General features: G+C 47.4%; 1 protein-coding gene across 3 annotated transcripts in view; it reads left to right on the plus strand.

Moving 5' to 3' along the window:
• LOC149334526 (AP-5 complex subunit mu-1-like) overlaps positions 1 to 19,440 on the plus strand; it is a 55,393-nt gene that overhangs the window by 8,879 nt on the left and 27,074 nt on the right. The window contains exons 4-9 of one of the 3 annotated variants that reach the window (XM_089555162.1): positions 233 to 303; positions 4,429 to 4,507; positions 6,586 to 6,726; positions 11,119 to 11,199; positions 12,229 to 12,397; positions 13,641 to 13,759. In XM_089555162.1, the coding sequence (XP_089411288.1) occupies positions 233 to 303; positions 4,429 to 4,507; positions 6,586 to 6,726; positions 11,119 to 11,199; positions 12,229 to 12,397; positions 13,641 to 13,759 (660 nt within the window). The remainder of the gene's footprint in view (positions 1 to 232; positions 304 to 4,428; positions 4,508 to 6,585; positions 6,727 to 11,118; positions 11,200 to 12,228; positions 12,398 to 13,640; positions 13,760 to 19,440) is intronic. The other 2 variants (XM_089555163.1, XM_089555164.1) reach the window with 2 other exon arrangements.

Genomic DNA, 19,440 nt, shown 5'->3' on the forward strand with positions numbered 1-19,440 from the left:
TCTTTTAGAAGTGACGTCTTGCATCATTCTTTTTTGCACGTACGATTAGAGACTGGGATGCTTTGCTACCAAATGTTGTTTCAGTGCCAGCAAATGATGCCTTTTGCCACGTTTGGCGCATGCGATTTCGATGTGATTTTTGTTACGAAGATGTCCCCCCTGCTGTAATGCCTGAAACAGGCGATGCAGGTAATAAATAAATGAATAAATAAATAAAACCTTTGTGCTGCAGGAAGGCCTGTACTTTGGCTGCATGCCACTGGTCTCGGTGCCACCGGGGGAACGCCCAGATTTGCTGTCGCTGTGAGTGCTACAGTCTTTCTTTCACATTTCTTCAAACTTCTCGCACATACACTTTTTTCAGGGCTGGGGATTTGTGTCTGAAATGCCAGAAGCTCGCCCAAGTTCAGTTCAAGGCTAATTGTGACTTGCTTTGAGAACATCTGTGCTGTGAAGAGGTGAATCAGACTTATACAGGAATACTTTGTGCAGAATAACACAAGACGGGAGGGAAAGACACGCACAAAGTTTTACTGAATATATCGCTACACCAACTGGCCCAACGTTCTGCTATACTATACTCTGTTTAATACATAGCAGGCAACGCTGTGGAGGTTGCTGAAGTAGTGCGTCCGCGAAACCACATTACTCCGCCACGTATCATTCGTTCTTCTCGAAACTCCGGTCATTGTTTGGACGAATACAAAGAGCGGTATAAAAAGATGTGGCAGCATTGAAAATCACTTTCGAAGCTGTGAGGCGCTCAGTGTTCGGGCTCTCTGGCCATAGTTTTCACGGAGTGTGAACTACTTTTTGGGCACGGATTGAGTAGAAGCGATTCGCCCTACCAACCGCGCATTATACCGCCACGTGTACTCTTTGCTTCTCGAAATCTCGACGAGTCGCAGGACAAAAATGTGGCAAGAGGTAAAACGAAGTCCAGGAGGTGCCATTCACGGCACTTGGGATCTGTCGCTACGAAATATGTTTGTGTTCGCATTGGTTGTATGGCGAACTACTTTTTGCGTGCGGACTTAGCCTACGTGAACAGGCGCGCTAGCTTTGGCAGTGTTTCCTTCTAGTATGGAACGGAGTATAAGTAAATCAGGCAGTTAATCTGGATGGCCACAATCTGTTCTGAAATTTTGCTGCTGCGTAGGCCAGTGTTTTTGGAAGCAAGTCTGAGCTTCATCAGCCTCGTCTTTAGTCTGATTTTCCTATTCCGGTGGTGACAGCTGCTGTTGCTTCAAGCATCAGCTACAGTTGAACCTCGTTATAGCGAAGTTGAAGGGGGGGGGGGGGGGCCTGCAATTACTTCGTTCTAGCCGTAGCTTCGCTATAGCCCTTGTTGACAGAGCTTCCAAGGGGAATCGTCATTCATTCGTCATATCCATTATTTCATTATAAACCGTTTCGTTATAACGAGGTTCGACTGTATCTTTCTTACTGTGCATACAAATTGTTTACTGGAACTTTTTTTATTGCGATATCATTTAAGTTGTCATCTCGCAAAAAACTTCCGGCTTCTCTGTCACGAAATCCCCTGAATGGTTTGAGAGGGGTCACGTGACCATGCAATGCCATCCCAGTCTGGCCACCATGGTGCATATCAACCTGCCCACTGAGTTGCGAGTTACCTGACTCTTGTGGCATGTGTCAGAGAAATTAATTAAAATAAATTCAATAAAATTGTCACCTGCCTACCATGGCACTGCGTATGAGCGTGCAACATGAGTTGGTTCTTATGCTGTCTTTTTTTTTTTGAGCAGTAGTGTTGAGTTAGACAACTGCATAGAATGGTTGGATTTCAGTTTCTGTTGCGAGACTTCGTCTCGCAGGCCCGGGACATCAGTGCGTGCTCAAGCGTATCATTTTAGTTATTTATTTTTATTTTTTGCAAAGTACAGTTAATTTCGAGATACCCCTAAAAGCCCTTATTGAGAGTATTACATGGCGGATGGAGGATTAGTATACATTGCAATACAACAAACAACAAGAACATGTAGAACGCACAATTGACAGGCTGGTGATAACATGGTAGCAAAATTTACATACCCTAGAACAGGAATACAAACAAAACGAGAGAGAAAAACATTAATGAACATTGTAATACAAATCCTAGGTAGACGATACAATATTAGGGCACAAAAACCAGTAAGAAACCAATGGACGCAAAAAGAGCAAGAAGCAATCGGAACAGTACAGGGCTAGAAAAGAAAAGACCAGAAAATTTTGTTTTTAAATGTCAATTTCTCTAGGTCATGAAATTTAGGTGCGTTAGGTTCGACAGCTATTTGTGCTGGTAGGTTATTCCACTCGATTCTAGTGCGTGGTATGAAAGACTTTGCAAATGGAGATGAACAGCATGTGATCTGTCTAACTTTGAATGGATGGTCGAGATGTGGAAAGAAGGCTGATGATGAGTGGAAAAAATCATGTTGAAGCAATGGATGATGATAAAGTTTATGAAAGAGCGCTAGTCTTGAAAGTTTCCGGTGGTAAGATGGGGCTTCTAATTCAGCACGATTGTTTAAGGTAGTGAAACTGGAAGTATGTGAGTAGTCTGAAAAAATAAAATGTTTAGCATGATTTTGCAAGTGCTCAATATAGCTTGGTCAGGGTCAGAAAAATGGCTGATGCATATTCGATTTTCGGGCGAACGAGTGTGATGTGGCCAAGTTTCTTCAGATGTGGTGGAGCATTGTTTGAGGTTATGCTTTAGAAGTCTATGAAAGCGGTTAGCAGGTAAGTTGAATTAATGTGATGATGCCAAGTTAAATCTGATTGCAGGTGAATCCTGAGGTATTTATAAGTAGTGGCAAGTTTGACAGAATCGTTATTTAGGAAGTAACTTGATGCCATGTGAGAAGAACGGTGAGTGAAAGACATAAATAAGATTTGTTTTAGAACACATAGTTTATGTTGTGTGCTTGATTTGTAAGTGATGAGATTGGTTTTATTTGGTGCTTTAGGGTCTTTGGAATATATACTGCCAAAATACTTTACCAAATGCTCCAGCAGATTTGTGATTATGATGATGTTAAGGAGGGCCACGCCCCCTTTTCACCCATAGAACCCATTACTACCAATCGAAAAAAAGAAGAGAGAAATAGGAACTGCACACTCTTCTATAAAAAAACAAGAACAGAACTCTGAACAAGTGTGGATCTGTCTCCACTTCACATCCTCATGCGACTGCTTTCTCTGGTGGCACAGCAGTCATATACCTCAACTTGAAAGGCCACGGAAAGTGCATTGTATTATGTACACAGCTGAAAATATCAGAATGGTAGCCAAGAACATGTGCAACGTTTCATATGTTTTAATTGTTTTGCAGTCAACTTCTGGCTCAGTGCAGTGGCTTATTTTTGTTTTGCTTGTATTTTTTGTTTGCCAGCATATTTAACCAAAAAATTTTCAAACAGTTTGGCACACACAACTCTGGTGTTTTTTTTTTGAGAAGTATAATCAATAAGCTGCAATTTATCCGCTGCGGTGGCTCAGTGGTTATAGTGCTTTGTTTGTATTTTGTTGTGATCCATTTTCTACAATTTAATGATAGTATTGTAATTAGGGTTAACAATATCTGCCTTGTGCAAAGGAGAAACCAGCCTCTGCTGCCCTTTTCGGAACGTGCCTGTCAACTGCTGCTGTCTAGCTGGTTGCTGTCATCCTTGCAAGGCTTCTCCAGTCACTCCTACTTCTAGAATTCAAGCGCAACAAAGACAGAGCAGGAGAATGACGGGGCATGCGCACTACTTGCACTGGTTGCAAGTAGTGCGCATGCCCCGTCATTCTCCTGCTCTGTATGCTGCCTTTGTTGTGCTTGAATTCTGGAAGCTACGCACCAGCTTGCCCCGCTAAGTCTTTTACTGAACTACTTTTCTCTAGTTAGAGACAGGAAGCTCACACCTTTGCTTTTTTCACATCTGCATGTGCATGCATCAGTGTGTGCATGTATTCATGCGTGAGCATGTGCTGCCCTGCCCCCTGTAAGGGGGGACCCACCTACCGAATGGGCACTGGAACTCGTTCGGATGTCCTGAACGTCCGCAGTACGTCCATGTGACTTAATGTCCATTGGGTAGTAGCATGACAATAAAAAAATGGGCACTGGAACTCGTTCGGATGTCCTGAAAGTCTGCATTACGTCCATGGGAGTTTTAATGTCCATTGGGTAGTAGCATGACAATAAAAAATAGGCATTGGAACTCTTTCGGACGTCCTGCGGATGTCCTGAACGTCCGCAGTACGTCCATGTGACTTTTAATGTCCATTGGGTAGTAGCATGACAATAAAAAAATGGGCACTAGAACTTATTCGGACGTCCTGCGGATGTCCTGAACGTCCGCAGTGCGTCCGTGGGAGTTTTATTGTCCATTGGGTAGTAGCATGACAGTGGTGCTCTCCTGCCTTCTGTTTGTGCAGCCCCGAGGTGACCACTGCGCTTCTGGCTGTCGAGGCAGTCATTGAAGTCCTGGGGAACAGCATCTCTACCCTGACTGCGGTGGGTGCTCTGTTATTTGTTTATTTATTTATTAGTGCTCAAAGATCCCTTGCGGGATATTACACGAGGGGCGGGAGGAAAATGGCAAAAAGAATATGTTACATAATTTAAAAAGATGGACAGTCGTTTACAGTGATGAGAGCGCTTCTTCGATAGCAGACTTGAAAAGTCAATGGTTGATGATGGCGGCCACTTCAGTCGGCAAGACACTCCAATCATGGATTGCGAATTTCTGTGAAGCAGTGGCCTGCCATACGAGTGTCAAGTGCCAGCAATTTATCGTCTCTCGTGTTCCGGTAAATGTTGCCGGGAAATTAGGACAACGTTTGTTGGATACGAAATTGTTTACAGTCTTCGTGGCTTCATATTGGTGTGAGGCCTTTGGTTTGGTCTTTCGCACAACTTGGTCTTGCTGCACAAAAGGGACCAAGCGCTCGTTGTTGCTAATTGGCACTTGTCTGGTGAGAAAAGATGCATTCATTTTACTGAGAATCGGATTTAAAATGAAACATTTTTCTTCCTGTTGCTGTATTCAGATGTGTAATCTCATGACCGAGAAGGACTCCATGATGATTTGAGGTACAATGATCCTAAATGTTCAGCGTAACATGTACTCAATGTTACATAAGTTTTCTCGCTAAAACGGTCGGCAGTGGCTGCACACGTACACTGAAACTTTGTTAATTTGAACCAGGTAAAAATGTGCAAATTTTCTAAAAGTCCAAATTTCATCAAATGGACCTCCCAAAATTGCGAGAAACTGTCTGCATCTTGGTAAATTTATTTGGTGATAACCAGAATGGTAGCTGTCTGCTTTTAAGGTGAAAACTGCGTGGCCACAGTGATTTTCTTAATAATGTCAGATGCATTACTGCATGCACGCCGTCGGAATTGTCAGTACAGAACTGCTTCAGAAAGGTAAAGACCTCCGCCGCCTCTTTCACAGTGCGATGTGGTAGTGCAGAGCGTCATCGCACGGAGCCTCATTGCCTCATCGTCATCACGTGTGTAAAGGTGTTACCTGGCACGAACTGTGAACAACGTGTCATGAGTGCGTAGTTTTACCCCAATAAAAGAATGGAAGTATTGCGTGGACAGAATTGAGAGAAATGTGTCACTGCCGGAATGGTGAGACGCTTTCTGGTGAGCACATGAAAAGAAGCCGCCGCGGTGGCTCAGTGGCTATGGTGCTCGGCTGCTGACCCAAAAGACGCGGGTTCGATCCCGGCCGCGGCAGCTGGAATTTCTTTGGAGGAGAAATTCTAGAGGCCCGTGTACTGTGCGATGTCAGTGCACGTTAAAGAACCCCAGGTGGTCGAAATTTCCGGAACCCTCCACTACGGCGTCTCTCATAGCCTTAGTCGCTTTGGGACGTTAAACCCCATAAACCAAACCAAACCAAACCAAACATGAAAAGACCAGTGATGCACCAAATGGCATCCAAAAGTTCGCAGAACTGTGCACAGCTAGTTGACTGATAGATGGCCGGGCTGCCATCGGCGTGGTATGGAGCGAAACTCAGAAAGGGGAAACTGAAACTATGCAGCCACACAATATTTTGGTGCCGAGGGCTCTTCAAATGTCATGCCTGTCATTGCCTAACTGGCACAATGGTCGACTTCGGGCAGGATATTAGCACTCCTACTCACTATGTTGTTCATCAGTGCCATGGTCTCTGGCTGGGAGTGTGTCCGAATTAACCGGTTTCGGGCCAGGGGTGTCCCAATTAACTTATGTCTGACACCATAAGCTTGCAGGGGTGTTGGCCGGGACTACATCAGTAGTCCAAATTATCTGGATTTCCGAATTAATGAGGTTTCACTGTTTTTTGTTTTCTGACCATTTTTAGCTTACAAAAGCTTTGTTTTCAAAGTAGACTCTTTGTCCTTGGATCGACACGAGCCAACTACAGTTTCTCCTCAATCTCCCTTTATAGCAGCACTGCGCCAAGGATGGCTGAAGGATGCAAAGCGCTTCCAACTGGTGCTGTCTCCCACTCTAGGGTGCTGCTAGGTGGAGGTCTGCACTGGGCATCATTGCAGTAACACATTGAGGGGCGTATGTGTGCCTGCATGCAGACTTCGATCCAGCTGCTGCGGCTGGAGGAGTTCCTGTCGGTGGCCGCCCCCTTTGGCCAGCTCCAGTTCACGCAGCCCAGTGTGGTGCAGGACATTCTCAAGGACCGGGAACTGCCTGCCCCAGTGGACACCACCACCAGGGTCAGTTGCTCTCTCCCAGCTGTCTGCGGAGCTTGTGCAAGCCTCTTTTCAGAACCTCAACCTTCTCATGCCTTCCCTCTCCTCTTCTTGTTCTTGCGAGAGCTCCCATAGGAGCCCGTGTGTTCCATCCAGGCTCTCTTCTTGGTCTAGTACTATTTCTTCTCTTTTTCTTCCAAAGCCATGTGGATAACATGGCCAATATATTGCCATGTGCCTAGCACCGTGCGGCCTCCGCGCATAGTCAAAACGACGACGAAGCGGCAGTTGGCTCGGGAGGCGCGCTCGGGCTAGACCTGGCTCTGGGATTAAAAAGACCGACCTCATTCTTGAGTTTCCCCCTACATCTATCTGCATGGCTCTTCTTGGGCTGTGACATTGGTGGAGGTGTAGTCGACGCTCCCTTCTGTGGAAGACTCAATGCACCCACCTCTCGTGACCACCCATGTCCATCGTGCAAGCCAGAGGCTCCGAGGCTTGTCCCCTGAGGTCTTCCCTCTTGACGGAGTGCCCTCGGCTTCCACTCCACTCATGGCAACACCATCGCTCGCCCTGACTGCGACTGTCCCTACCGTCGGCCCCTTCTATCTCACTCTTCAGACCCCATGGACCGCTTTCACAGTAATCAGTTCGAGGACTGGCTGGCTCATTACGAATGGGTTGCACCATTCAATAGCTCAGACAGTGCTGAGAAGATTTGGAATGTGTACCTCAGCCTTGAAGACGCTGTCCAGACGTTTGAAAATCGCAAAGCCACGTATTGTCTACGTGGCTGGCCTTCTGACACCAGTCCTGAGTAGGTACGCAACTGTGACCGCAGCGAGAGCGTAGACCTTGCCCTGACCTCTCACATTCAACTTCCACGCAAGGGTGTTGCAATGTATGTTGAGGATGTGACCCGTCTTTGCCGTTGCGCCAACCCGATGATGAGTGAAGAAAAGAACCTGCAGCACCTGATGCGCGGCATCAAAGACCAGTTCTTTTCGGGCCTTCAACGAAACCCACCCAACACTGTTGTGGAGTTTCTGGCAAACACTGTGCTTAAGGAGAAACTGCTGCAGCAGAGATCCAGTCAGTATGCCCGGCAACTGTGTCCTGTGTTCATGCTCTCCACGTTGGACCAGGTCGACTGCAATCCCAGGACAAATCCGAGCTCCCTTTGTGAACTCATCTGCTCTGTGGTCCATGAAGAGCTGCGGAACTCCAAGCAATGTTTTTCCATGGTGTCGATTCTCTGAGTAGAGTCATCCGTGAGTACCAGGTCCGCAACCGGCTCCATCCGTTCCAGCGTCGTACCCGGTCCCCATCCAGCCAGTGACGTATGCTGACGTCCTGGCTCCTCGCCTTGCACTCTTCCAGTGGTCACGGTGCACGCTGCCTAACCGCTTCTCTGCTGGGCGGATCAGCGCCAGGCGCTGCAGAAGTCTGATCTCTGGCGACCTCCAGATCAACGACCTCTCTGCTACTGCTGTGGTGAGGCAGGTCATCTCTATCGGCGGTGCTTTTAATGCCAACTGGGACTGCGAGGATTTTCTCGCGACAGCCCTCGTCCACGACCAGGGAAGCGACCTCAGGACATCGCTGAGTATGTCACCCACCAGCATAGTCCCCCGCCTTCTCCGCACCATGAGTTGTGATCGTCTTTGCCACGCCACTCTTCCCCTTCTGGATCACGTTATGCCATAGCACAACATGGTTTCTCGAGCCCTCTTCGGCGACCTTTGGGCCAAATGCCGATTCGCCAGAAATCTTCCACTGCCGCACTGATCGAATTGCCCTGGTGTCGAACGCCACACTGCCGCACTGTTTTCACCACCGCACTGACCAAACTGCCCTAATGTTGACCGCCACATCGCCGAACATTGTTCCCCGACGTGGTGCTTGAATTGTTCTGACGCTGAACCCTGAATCGTGGACCAGATTTTGCCACTGCACAGCTCAAGCGGCGCACCGCACACAACTGACATCGACCGGCCATGCTGAAGGTTGAACCTCCTTGGACATCGCTGTTTGTGTCGACACAAAGGAGGTCAGCGTGTTGGTTGATACAAGTGCGGATTACTCCATCTTTAGCGGGCGACTTACAGCGACTCTAAAAAAGTGGGGTCACTGTGGGAAGGGCCAGAAATATTGGCCCGTGGACGCGTTGTCAGGCCACTCAGTATGTGGAGGGCCCGGGCGGTGGGAGGCAACACTAGGCTAGGTGCGAGGGATGGAGCCCCGCCCCTGCGTAATTTCCTTTCCTCAAATACAGGTTTCATTTTCTTCATTACCGCCCCTGTTTTTTCATTCACTCCCACTTCCTCCCTTCCTCTACAAACCGATGAAATTTTCGTTTTCTTCATTACGGCCCCTCTTTCTTCTTTCACTCCCACTTCCTCCCTTCCTTTACAAAACGACCTTTCCTTTCGTCAAAAAGCCTGTTCAAAGGGCAAGGTACCCCACTGAACGGGTGGTGGCGTTCCCCTGGCAGTGCTACAACACGCTGTCGAGTTCCACTCCTAAAGGCGAAGCTTATGCGTCATTAATAAGCAGTTAATCAGTATTTAGTAATCAATCAGTAATTAGCCATTAATTAGTAATTTGTCTGTACTTAGTAATTAGTACTTAATTATGTGTGACGTCATCCAGTGGTGATGTCACCCGTGCCACAGAGGCAGTGAAAGTGGTGCGGAAAACGCTTTCGCCTCTACGCACTTTAGACAGTCAAAGTGCCCCCTGAGATGCTGCCGCCGCTGCGATTGCCGCGCCGTTGCTTCCGCAGTTTTACTCGGGATGGCCTTTGGTCAAACCACAGCCAATTTTCTTGTTCTGCATGAGTGCTCTCGCGATGTCATCCTTGGCATTGACTTTCTTTCGGAGCATGGTGCCACTGTAGACCTCCGGAATCGCTTGGCGACATTTTCCACCAAAATGGGCACAGGAAAGCCTGAATACAAAGGTTCCGGATCGGCACTGCAAGTCGCTGATGTTAACATCACAGTGCCACCACGTGCTGGGATCCTTGCTAGAGTTACCTGTGATGAGCCACATTAGACACATTAGACACTTCGCGTTGTCGAGCCTAATATATCCTTCGTACTCACTATCGGGATTTCTGTGGCACGAGTCTTGGCTTCGTTCATGACGGTTGGATAGAGGTACTTGTTACCAATTTCTGCAATGAGCATCGACATCTGTTCCCTGGCACAGCCATAGCTTACGTCGACCGTGTTCAGGAAGTGGCCAAATGCTGAAAGAGTTGAACCAGAAGCGGTCTGCAAGTTTCACTTCATTGTCTAAAATGCGACAAACGTCGATAGTTAAACACTGCATCATCACGCATGAAGGCGCTCGGCCTACCCATCAGCAGCCCTGTCGTGTGTCCCCTTGGGAGAGAGATGCTATCCAAAGGCAGGTCAAAGAGATGCTCGCAGATGGCATCATGCAACTGTCAAGCAGTCCCTGGTCGTCTTCTGTCTTCCTCATGAAGAAGACGGAACACTGTGCTTCTGCATCGAATACAGGAAGCCTAACAGTGTGACAAAGAAAGACGCCTATCTGCTGCTGCGTGTTAACAACTCCCTCGATTGACTTCAGTGAGCCAAGTACTTCTCTTTGGTCGCCCTCAGGAGCGGTTATTGAAAAATAGAAGTTGATGAGAGGGGCTGTGAGAAAACCGCCTTCGTCACACCGCCGCCGCGGTGGCTCAGCGGCTATGGCACTCGGCTGCTGGCCCGAAAGACGTGGGTTCGATCCCGGCCGCGGCGGCTGAATTTCTTTGGAGGAGTCATTCTAGAGGCCCGTGTACTGTGCGATGTCAGTGCATGTTAAAGAACCCCAGGTGGTCGAAATTTCCGGGGCCCTCCACTACGGCGTCTCTCATAGCCTTAGTCGCTTTGGGACGTTAAACCCCATAAGCCAACCAACCAACCAACCAGCCTTCGTCACACCGGACGGGCACTACGAATTCCGCGTCCTCCCATTCGGGCTCTGTTGTGCTCCTGCAACATACCAAAGAGTGACGGACACCATGCTCACAGGTCTGAAGTGGCAGACACGCCTTGTTTATTTTGACAACGTGATCATTTTTTCTCTCAACATTCACTGAACATTTGCACCGCCTCAGAACTGTTCTCGAAGCCGTTTGATCCACCAGTGTTCGATCCGTCAGAGATAGTGACTATAGCTGGAGGCAGCAAGTAGTCAGGTGGGCAGAGCAGATTAGAAACTTCGCAGTAATTGGCTGGTCACAGGCGGCACAATACAGGGTCGTTTGTCCTACAGTGGAGGTAAGTGGAGTTGTGTGGTGACGATGACATCAAGGAGGCATTTAGTGTTTGCATGTTGTCAGTTGTATCGTGTGTAAATGCTGCTGAGTGCATTTCGTCTGGACCGTGGCATTACCCTCTGCAGGTTCCTGCATGGCGACCAGTGCCCTACCGTGGCAAGGCTGCCCTCCGCCTGCAGCTCCGGGAGGTGGTGCACTCCACACAGGTGAGGCATTGCGCCAACTTCCCAATGCATCACAAGCTGGATCAGTGCACACCTTATGAAAGGCATTTGCAAATGCCTAGATACCATCTTTGCATGAATGTAACACTAGTGAACATTTTGCACAGGTGGGAAAAGACAGTTTTGAAGGGCACCAGTTCTGTGCCAAGCTGTGGAAAGAAAAATGGTAGGTGTAATGTTAAGAGATCGGAAGTGGCCGGAGTGGGTGAGGGAACAAACGCGGGTTAATGACATCCTAGTTGAAATCCAGAGGAAGAAGTGGGCTTGGGCAGGGCATGTAATGCGACGGCAAGATAACCGCTGGTCCTCAAGGGTAACAGAGTGGATTCCAAGATTCTGAAGGCAAGCATAGCAGGGGGTGGCGGAAAGTTAGGTGGGCGGATGAGATTAAGTAGTTTGCGGGGATACAGTGGCCGCGACTGGTGAAGGACAGGGTTAAGTGGAGAGACATGGGAGAGGCCTTTGCCCTGCAGTGGGCAGTCAGGCTGATGATGATGATTTTTAAGCCATCCATGCACTTCCATGAGACGATCTGCACGGGCCCACTCGCACATGTCGCATTTTCATATCGTTTGTGCCGGCTTGAAAAGCTGTTTCTCTAATCCTGAATTGTACCGCATTCTGTACAATGTAGATCTTCCAAGACACTCGAAATTGATATCATCCCAAAATTCGGATCAGCCATAATCGTATAATCAAGCTTCTAGTGTACCACTGCCTCTTCATATGTCTCATGTTCTTCGGCTTTCACTGTTTTGTCTCTTTTGTGCTGGGCATGTCGTGATGCTTCCAAATGAACTGGTCTGCCAAGCAGTCACAGCATTTCGACAGCTGTGCTTGTTTTGGAGGTGCGAAAGATGGACAGGGAAAGGTTTGATGCCTGTCGCCAAAGGTTTCACATTCTTCTACGTCCACAAAGTGAAGCTGGACCAGTTCCAGTCTGTGCACAGCTGCACCCGAGGCTGTGTGGAGGGTGGTCTCAGTGTGTGGGCCCAATGTCTGTGTGCGCAGTGCGAGCGGCCGGACGTCAGCCCCTTCACCCAGGTGTCGGGGCACCTGTGGGTGCATGCGGAGCTGGAGTGTCGCGATCTCTCCCTCACTGTGACGGCGGCCAGCGATGCCCTGAAGCCCACCGTGGCGGGGGGCGTGCGCATCACCACCCAACAGGGTGCCACACCGGGTGAGACTGACCATTCAGTGCTGCAGCACAATGCACAAGACGTGAGGACAATGAAAAGCTCACATAGTATTATGAAGTGCTGTTTCCTCTGTTTTGGAGCACACCCTTCAAGCTGTGAAACCAATAAAGCGGGGCCTGGAAAGCAGGGGGTAAAATTTGCAAATTGGTTTTTGAGGAAAGGAAATGTGCAGTATCTGTCTCACACATCTCGGTGGACACCTGAACCTGAGGGAAGGCGCATAAGCATAACTGCCCTCTTGGAACAGTGGACACCTAAAGCTATGTGGCCATGCTGCCACCTGCCAGGGTGGCAGGGTGGGTGGGGACTTTAATGTACATATAAAGACAAACAGGAATTTCTTACCTCTTGCTCGTAATGCCTCCCACAGCTGTGACAACCTCGCGAAATACTTGCGCAGACCTCATCATCAAGAACCAGGCATTGGTGCAGCAAGTCGAGCATATATTCATCTATTCCTCCGTCCACAAAGCTTCCTTCATGACAATCAAGAGCGGTTAGTGGAGTGTTTCTTGAAGAAGCAATATGTGTTGAAAATAACAAGTTGTCTGTGATTGTACATACACGTCTTGCTCGAACTCTTTGCCTCAATCTATCGAAAGGCTGAAACAGCGAATGAGCTGCGCTCAAATTTTGCATTAGGAAGCAACGTAATTCTCGGCAATTTTTTTTATTTTACTGCTGCACAAAGTAACTTTTTATCCACCAATGTGTTAAACACTATTTTAACTTCATATTAACTTCAAATTAACTGACACATGTGCATTGAAATTCAATGCTTCAGACAGTGTGTCGGGAATATGTCTGCTTCTACCTCTTGAAGACATTTCATGACACTCAATACAATGTTGCCTGTGACTTGTCCTTTTGTTCAGACTGCTCCTAGAACCACCTCTATGATGCGGACAGTTCACCACTGTGCAGTGGTGCCTTGTTGTCGCTTAAGAGGAGACACGGGTCTTGAAGTGGACATTTTTTATTAATAAAGATATCGTAATGAAATTAGGTGTGTACATGCGTTTCTTCTTCCTGTGTTCAAAAATATAATTATTCTCAGTATACCTCGATTATTTCCTAGATTATAGGGAAATAACTGAAGCCTTGACAGTTAAAATCTTACAGGTCGCTAAGACACTTTCTTTCTATATTTTTTGGTTTCAATTGAAATAAGGCTGTCGCCAAAGACCTGTCATCTGGAGCTGATGTTCAACTTTGTTGTTGCAGATTCCTCAACGTGGAGCGTTCACATGACCCCACCACCCACTCACCCCATCGAGGCCGTGCGCTACTTCCTACCACCGTCCCTGGCAGTGCCGCCAATTTTGGGCCTCTACTCTATGAGGGTTGGTGGAGGACTTTGCTTGTGGGCATCACACAGGATTTAATGCATTGACTCCCAGGTTCATGCATGTGCCCTCTCATCGTGTGCAGTGCAATGTCAGTGCACTTTGAAAAACCCCATGGGGGTCGAAATTTCTGGAGTCCTTCGCTATGGCATCGCTCATAGCCTAAGGGCCGCAACTGGCAAAGGACAGGGTTAATGGGAGAGACATGGGAGAGGCCTCTGCCCTGCAGTGGGCGTAGTCAGGCTGATGATGATGATGATGATAGCCTTGGGGACTAATTACACATTGACATCCACCCACATTGACATCCACCCGGGTGGATGCCAATGAGTAATTACTCCCTTTTTGCAATTCTACTCCACGTTGGGGGACTCCCCTAAACATTTGACCAACACAGTTTCCACTTCGAGGTATTGATCAATTCGCTCTCGCCCCACCATGACCTTGCCATCCCGGTTAGCTCAGTTGGTAGAGTGACTGCTCCGGTGAAGCGGTGGTCCCGGGTTCGAACCCCGGACCAGGACGAATTTTTCTTTAACTACGACGTTTCTGAGAAAGCTGTATAGCTTTCCTCTGTAGCCGTATGGCTGCGCTCCGTTGGATGTCAATGAGTATTTACTCCCTTATTACAAATTCACTCGCACCTTGGGGGATTCCCCTAAAACATTTGACTCTCATAGCCTGAGTCGCTTTGGGAGGTTAAACTCCATATACTAAACCAATCAGTAAACCTGCAGATTTGTTGTCAGTGGCTGAAACAGCATCCTCAGGTAGGCTAATGTACTGGTTTATTGTGCAAGGAGAAAGGGACAGTTCATATACAGGTACATGGCAAGCAGTCTTGCATATGCTTAAAAAGAATGCTCAGAAGATTGCTCTGTACATTGACAAATTCCAGATTGCTCTTGGGTGCAATCTACTGATTCAAGCTCTCCACTTTGGTTACATGCAGTCACACTTCGCAAAGCCAGTCACTTCCGTAATGAACCCAAGTGAACAGTGCCCTGTATGTAGACTGTGTGGTACACTGCTGGCCATTCAGCCGGGGTGCAGAAGTTTCATCTGCTTGTGTGGAATGAAACTGCAGAAAATCACCGGTTGCACTGCTCTTGCATGAACTATTGTGCGGCATATACCGTATTTACCCAATTCCAACGCGCCCCCGATTCCAACGCGCACCCAATTTACGGCACCAAAAAAAAAAAAAAATTTCAAGCCCCGATTCTAACGCGCGCCCGATATTGGTAATGAAAAAAAAAAAACTACAAGCCCCGCTTCTAACGTGCATGTGACTTCCACGAATGAAAATAATTTGCAACCGTTTTTATATTTTAAGGGGAGATGCGGGTGAAAAAACCGCGATTTTTTTCGATAAAGTCGATTTTGTATTTTCTTGCGTTTTGTATTCCCCCAAGCCTCTTCTTTTATGTGTAAAAAAATCAAAGCCGATAATCAATGGGAAGTTAGTAAAAAATACTATTAAAGCACTCGCGGTGGCTCGTGAAAGTGCGAATTTGACCGAATTTCGGGAACGCGGCATTTCGCTCCACGGCGTCGCCCGCTCTTGAATATTCGCGGGGAAGTAGGCCTACCCATCGTCTACGAGAAGCCACTTCGGCAGCGGCGCATTCTTGATAAAAATACGAAAAAAAAGATCGTTTCCCGCCCGAGTCGAGCGTCGCGACTGGCCCTTCAAATCACGTGGTACGATCGGAGCCGTTCCATTGGCTACGAGCATTCCACCGCACGGTCGGGCGCAGACGCTCTTTCTTCGTTCTGCCGCCACCGAGACGTGAACCAACGCTTCTGCCCGGGTTTTTCTCCTATCTCCGCTATGGATGTAACTGAGAAACGAGATTTTCGCTCACGCAATTTCCTGACAAAGCATCAGTATAAAGGATGACGCCCCAAGCGCAAGCGGAGAGCTCCGGTTACGGGAGGTTCGTCTGCTGCTAGGCGTAACTGCGGCAACGGCGATGCTTCTTGCGGAGCATCCATGACTTCGTCAGTGCGTCTGAGCGAAAGATAAAGATCTTCGACTGTAAAAACGGGCGCGGGAGCGCTGTTATCTGTGAGATCGGCATGATGCACGACCTCGTCAGCGGTGCGGCGTGCCCCGCCTGCGGACGATGTAATCTCTGTCAGAGAGTCGGCCGCAAAACAGAAAGGAGTCTCATCGTTTTTGGAACTTTACCGCCGAAATGACGCGTTTCCGACAACCGTTGTTTCATCAACATATTCTTCGATCCGCGTATCTTGATCGTGCAACGGCAGTGATGAGGCGTCCGCCCGCGGCAGTGCACGGGATACCGTCGTCGTGAACGCGGTCCGTGGTCGCTGAGCACGCGACCAATGACAAGCGCCACACCGGTTGAAAACGGCTCCTGCGACGCAGAAAACGACGAGCAAACGTGCTCCCATGTTTCCAGCAGTTAGTGAGCTCCCACATCGTATAATGGCGATGACGATGGGCAGCTATGGGGCAGTTTCGGTTTGCACTCGAATCCAACGCGCATGCGATTTTGAGACGTATTTTCCCCGAAAAAAGGTGCGCGTTGGAATTGGGTAAATACGGTAATAGGTCGCTTGTCACTTTAGTTAACTAGCTTAACCAATGTGCCCAGATTGAGCAAAGCTATTTCAGTAAGTACCACATGACAGCTGCCCTTCAGAGTGTAGTCAGTATTACGTCACCAGTTGTATCAGAAGTGTGAAAAGTACAAACAGCCTAGTTCAGTGCATCTTTTCAGGAAAAAATGCACCTAAAGGTGAATTTTTGGTGGGAAATGAGAAATTTGTATAATACACTAGACTCCCTTTAAGACAAGCTTGAAGGAACCAGAAAATTTGTTTGTCTTATCAGAAGTTCTCAGTGAAGGTGCCCCCAAAAAAGATACATGTGAGCATGCTACATGTGCTCAAATACGTGTTACATGGAAAAGCGATCAATAAAATGACCTCGCAGCTAGAGGATAGTTGCAAATGCAACATCTATGGCACCATGCGTGAAATGAGCTCAGCAGTGAGGGCATGAAACAAACTCACCTAATTCTACTTGAAAACAGCATTGGTCTAGTTTTCTTTTTTTCACCATTTCTTTTTTTTTTTCGTTCTCTTTCTTCTGCAGTATCTGTCTTCCTTTTTTTCATTCCTGACTTGATTTTTGAGGCTTCAAGTGCTCTGAAGGCGCCCAGCTGGGAGTAGCTGTGCTTCTATCTTTTATCTCGCTATTTCTGCAGTTAGCTGTTACCAATTCTACAATCGCATGCACCATGTATCTCTCTGTCTGCCACAGGCAGTTCTCAGGTGGTGCGATATCTTGCAATCTCTATTGCGCAATAACGCATTTAGTAAAACCCCTGTAAAGTCACTCGGACCAGCAAGAATCTTTACTATATCGGGGTCTTTACTGTATCAGTTGTTGGTGATGGCATGGCTCTGAGGATGCTTTCTGGGTACTTGCTATATGCAGTGTGTTGGCTTATGAAAGAAGCGTTCAGAAATACCTTCTGGCCTGCTCTCATTGACCCTTTAGACATAATTATTTATTTTCAGTTATGACATTTTATTTTGTCATGTTTGCAATTTTGTTTGCATCTTGTGGAAGTACTGCATTTGCACGAGCACACTGTGGCTACGAATGTAACGCTAGTTTGATTCCATGTAAAAACCAAAACTTTAATAGAAAAACCAGCAAAACAGGACGCGTTCACACAATGAAGAAATACACATGGACAGTTGAGTGAACATGGCACTATCTTTCAAAGCCTCAGCGACATCTATTTATTTATTTATTTATTTATTTACTGGAAATACCTGCAGCACCCGTAGGCATTATTGCAGGGGGGGGGGGGAGGTGACAATACATAACAAAAGAATAGGCCAGAAAAAAGAAAAAAAAAAGGAAGAAAAAGCAATACAACAAGACATGACAGAGAAAGTACAAAAAAAAGAAGCCAACTGTGCACTCATACATCCAATAGCAATGCGCGGATCATACATTCAGAACGGCAAAGAGCCAATAGTTCAGATATGCACATGACACAGTTAAGTGCAGCAAAACCATTCGCCCTTTTCTTCCCTTCTCTACTCATCACTGCACTTTTACTACCTTTCCTTTCTGAGTGAACTGTGCCACCTTCTTTCTTCGTTCATAACCAGCATTACATTTTATTATTTTCTCCGCGCGCACAGCGTGCTTTGCTTCGCGGCCCCAAGGCCTTCGAATAGCTGACTTCTCCTCGCGCTCGTGAGCTTAGTGGTGAAGCCCTCTGAAAAGAGAAAGAAAAAATGGTGTCGTTTTATTGTTTTTGGTATCCATTTGCCTCCAACGTTAGCTTCTCAGTCCTCGACCTCGCACGTGCCGTGAGGTCATCATTCTGGCCAGACGCTCTTTACTGCAGCTGTTTCTTGTAAAAAAATATTTACTATCAACGAAAAAAAATGTACAGTTGTCTATGGAGGGTGAAATGGAGCTGAAGTTTCACTTTACTGTATCAGAGTTCTTGCTATATCCGATTTTACCATACAGCGGTTTTGCTGAGAAGATAAACTTCAAAGCATGATCAATGAGTTAGACAGGCAGTGCAGAACGGTGGGGCTAAAAATTTACATGCAGAAAACCAAAGTAATATTCAACAGTCTAGGAAGAGAACGGCAGTTCGCAGTTGGTGGCGTGGTGCTGGAAGTAGTAAGAGAATATGTCTACTTAGGGCAGGTAGTGACCGCTGATCCGGATCATGAGAGGGAAATAACTGGAAGAATAAGAATGGGGTGGAGCACATATGGCAGGCTGTCTCTCAGATCATGAATGGCAGTTTACCAATATCCCTCAAGAGAAAAGTATACAACAGCTGTATGTTACTGGTGCTCACTTTTTTTGTAGTGCTGCCGTGCTGCCATCTTGAGTTAAGTTTACCTTGTAGCTGCTGTGGTGTGAAAATTTGGCATTATTCGAGGGAGTCGTGATTATGATTTCAGTGCGAGTAGCGTTAGGAGGGTCATAAAGGCGAAAACTCTCTTTGGCGCCGGTTGGGACTGTGTGAAGTCTCTACCTGCAAATTGGGGAAGGTGATGTCTAGGGGTATTTTCCCCTCCCCCTCTCCGTTTGTCAGGGAGAGGAGGGGGACGTCGGAAGAATGGCTGAACAAAAGTGAAAACTACCAAGAAGAAAATTGCTGTGACAATAGCAGGCCTAATTGCAAAAAATTCAGGGGGCACTTTGGCTCTCTAAAGAGCTGCAAGGCGAAAGCCTTTCCTCGCGCACTGTTTGGCGGACGCCTTACGCCCCCTGTTGGAGCGGACGACAACTACTTTTTATTAGTTGTCGTCTGCTCCAAAAGGGGGCGTCAGGCATCCATGGGTGACCTTATTAGTACTTCGAATCCGCGCACTCTGACATCATAACCATTTTGACCAACTGGAAAGCGCAAGGCCTCTGTGACAACCTTCTGTCGACAACGATGAGGCATTCAAGGCTTTCACCTTAATAGACAGCCTCCCAGAGAAGAATCTGTGCAAAAATGAGGTTTACGGGAGCGGTTCCTTCTAGCATTGCTTGGGTCGCATAAATCCCACTGGTAGCTGTGTTTAAAGCATCCACTTGGTGGTGTGGTGGCACATCGCTTAACTGCTGTACCACCCATGCCGGTTGTGGTATGAGGACTCGCTGTGATCTA

This window comes from Amblyomma mixtum, chromosome 8, assembly GCF_055824585.1.
Source record: "Amblyomma mixtum isolate Tamu chromosome 8, ASM5582458v1, whole genome shotgun sequence".
NCBI lineage: Eukaryota > Metazoa > Arthropoda > Arachnida > Ixodida > Ixodidae > Amblyomma > Amblyomma mixtum.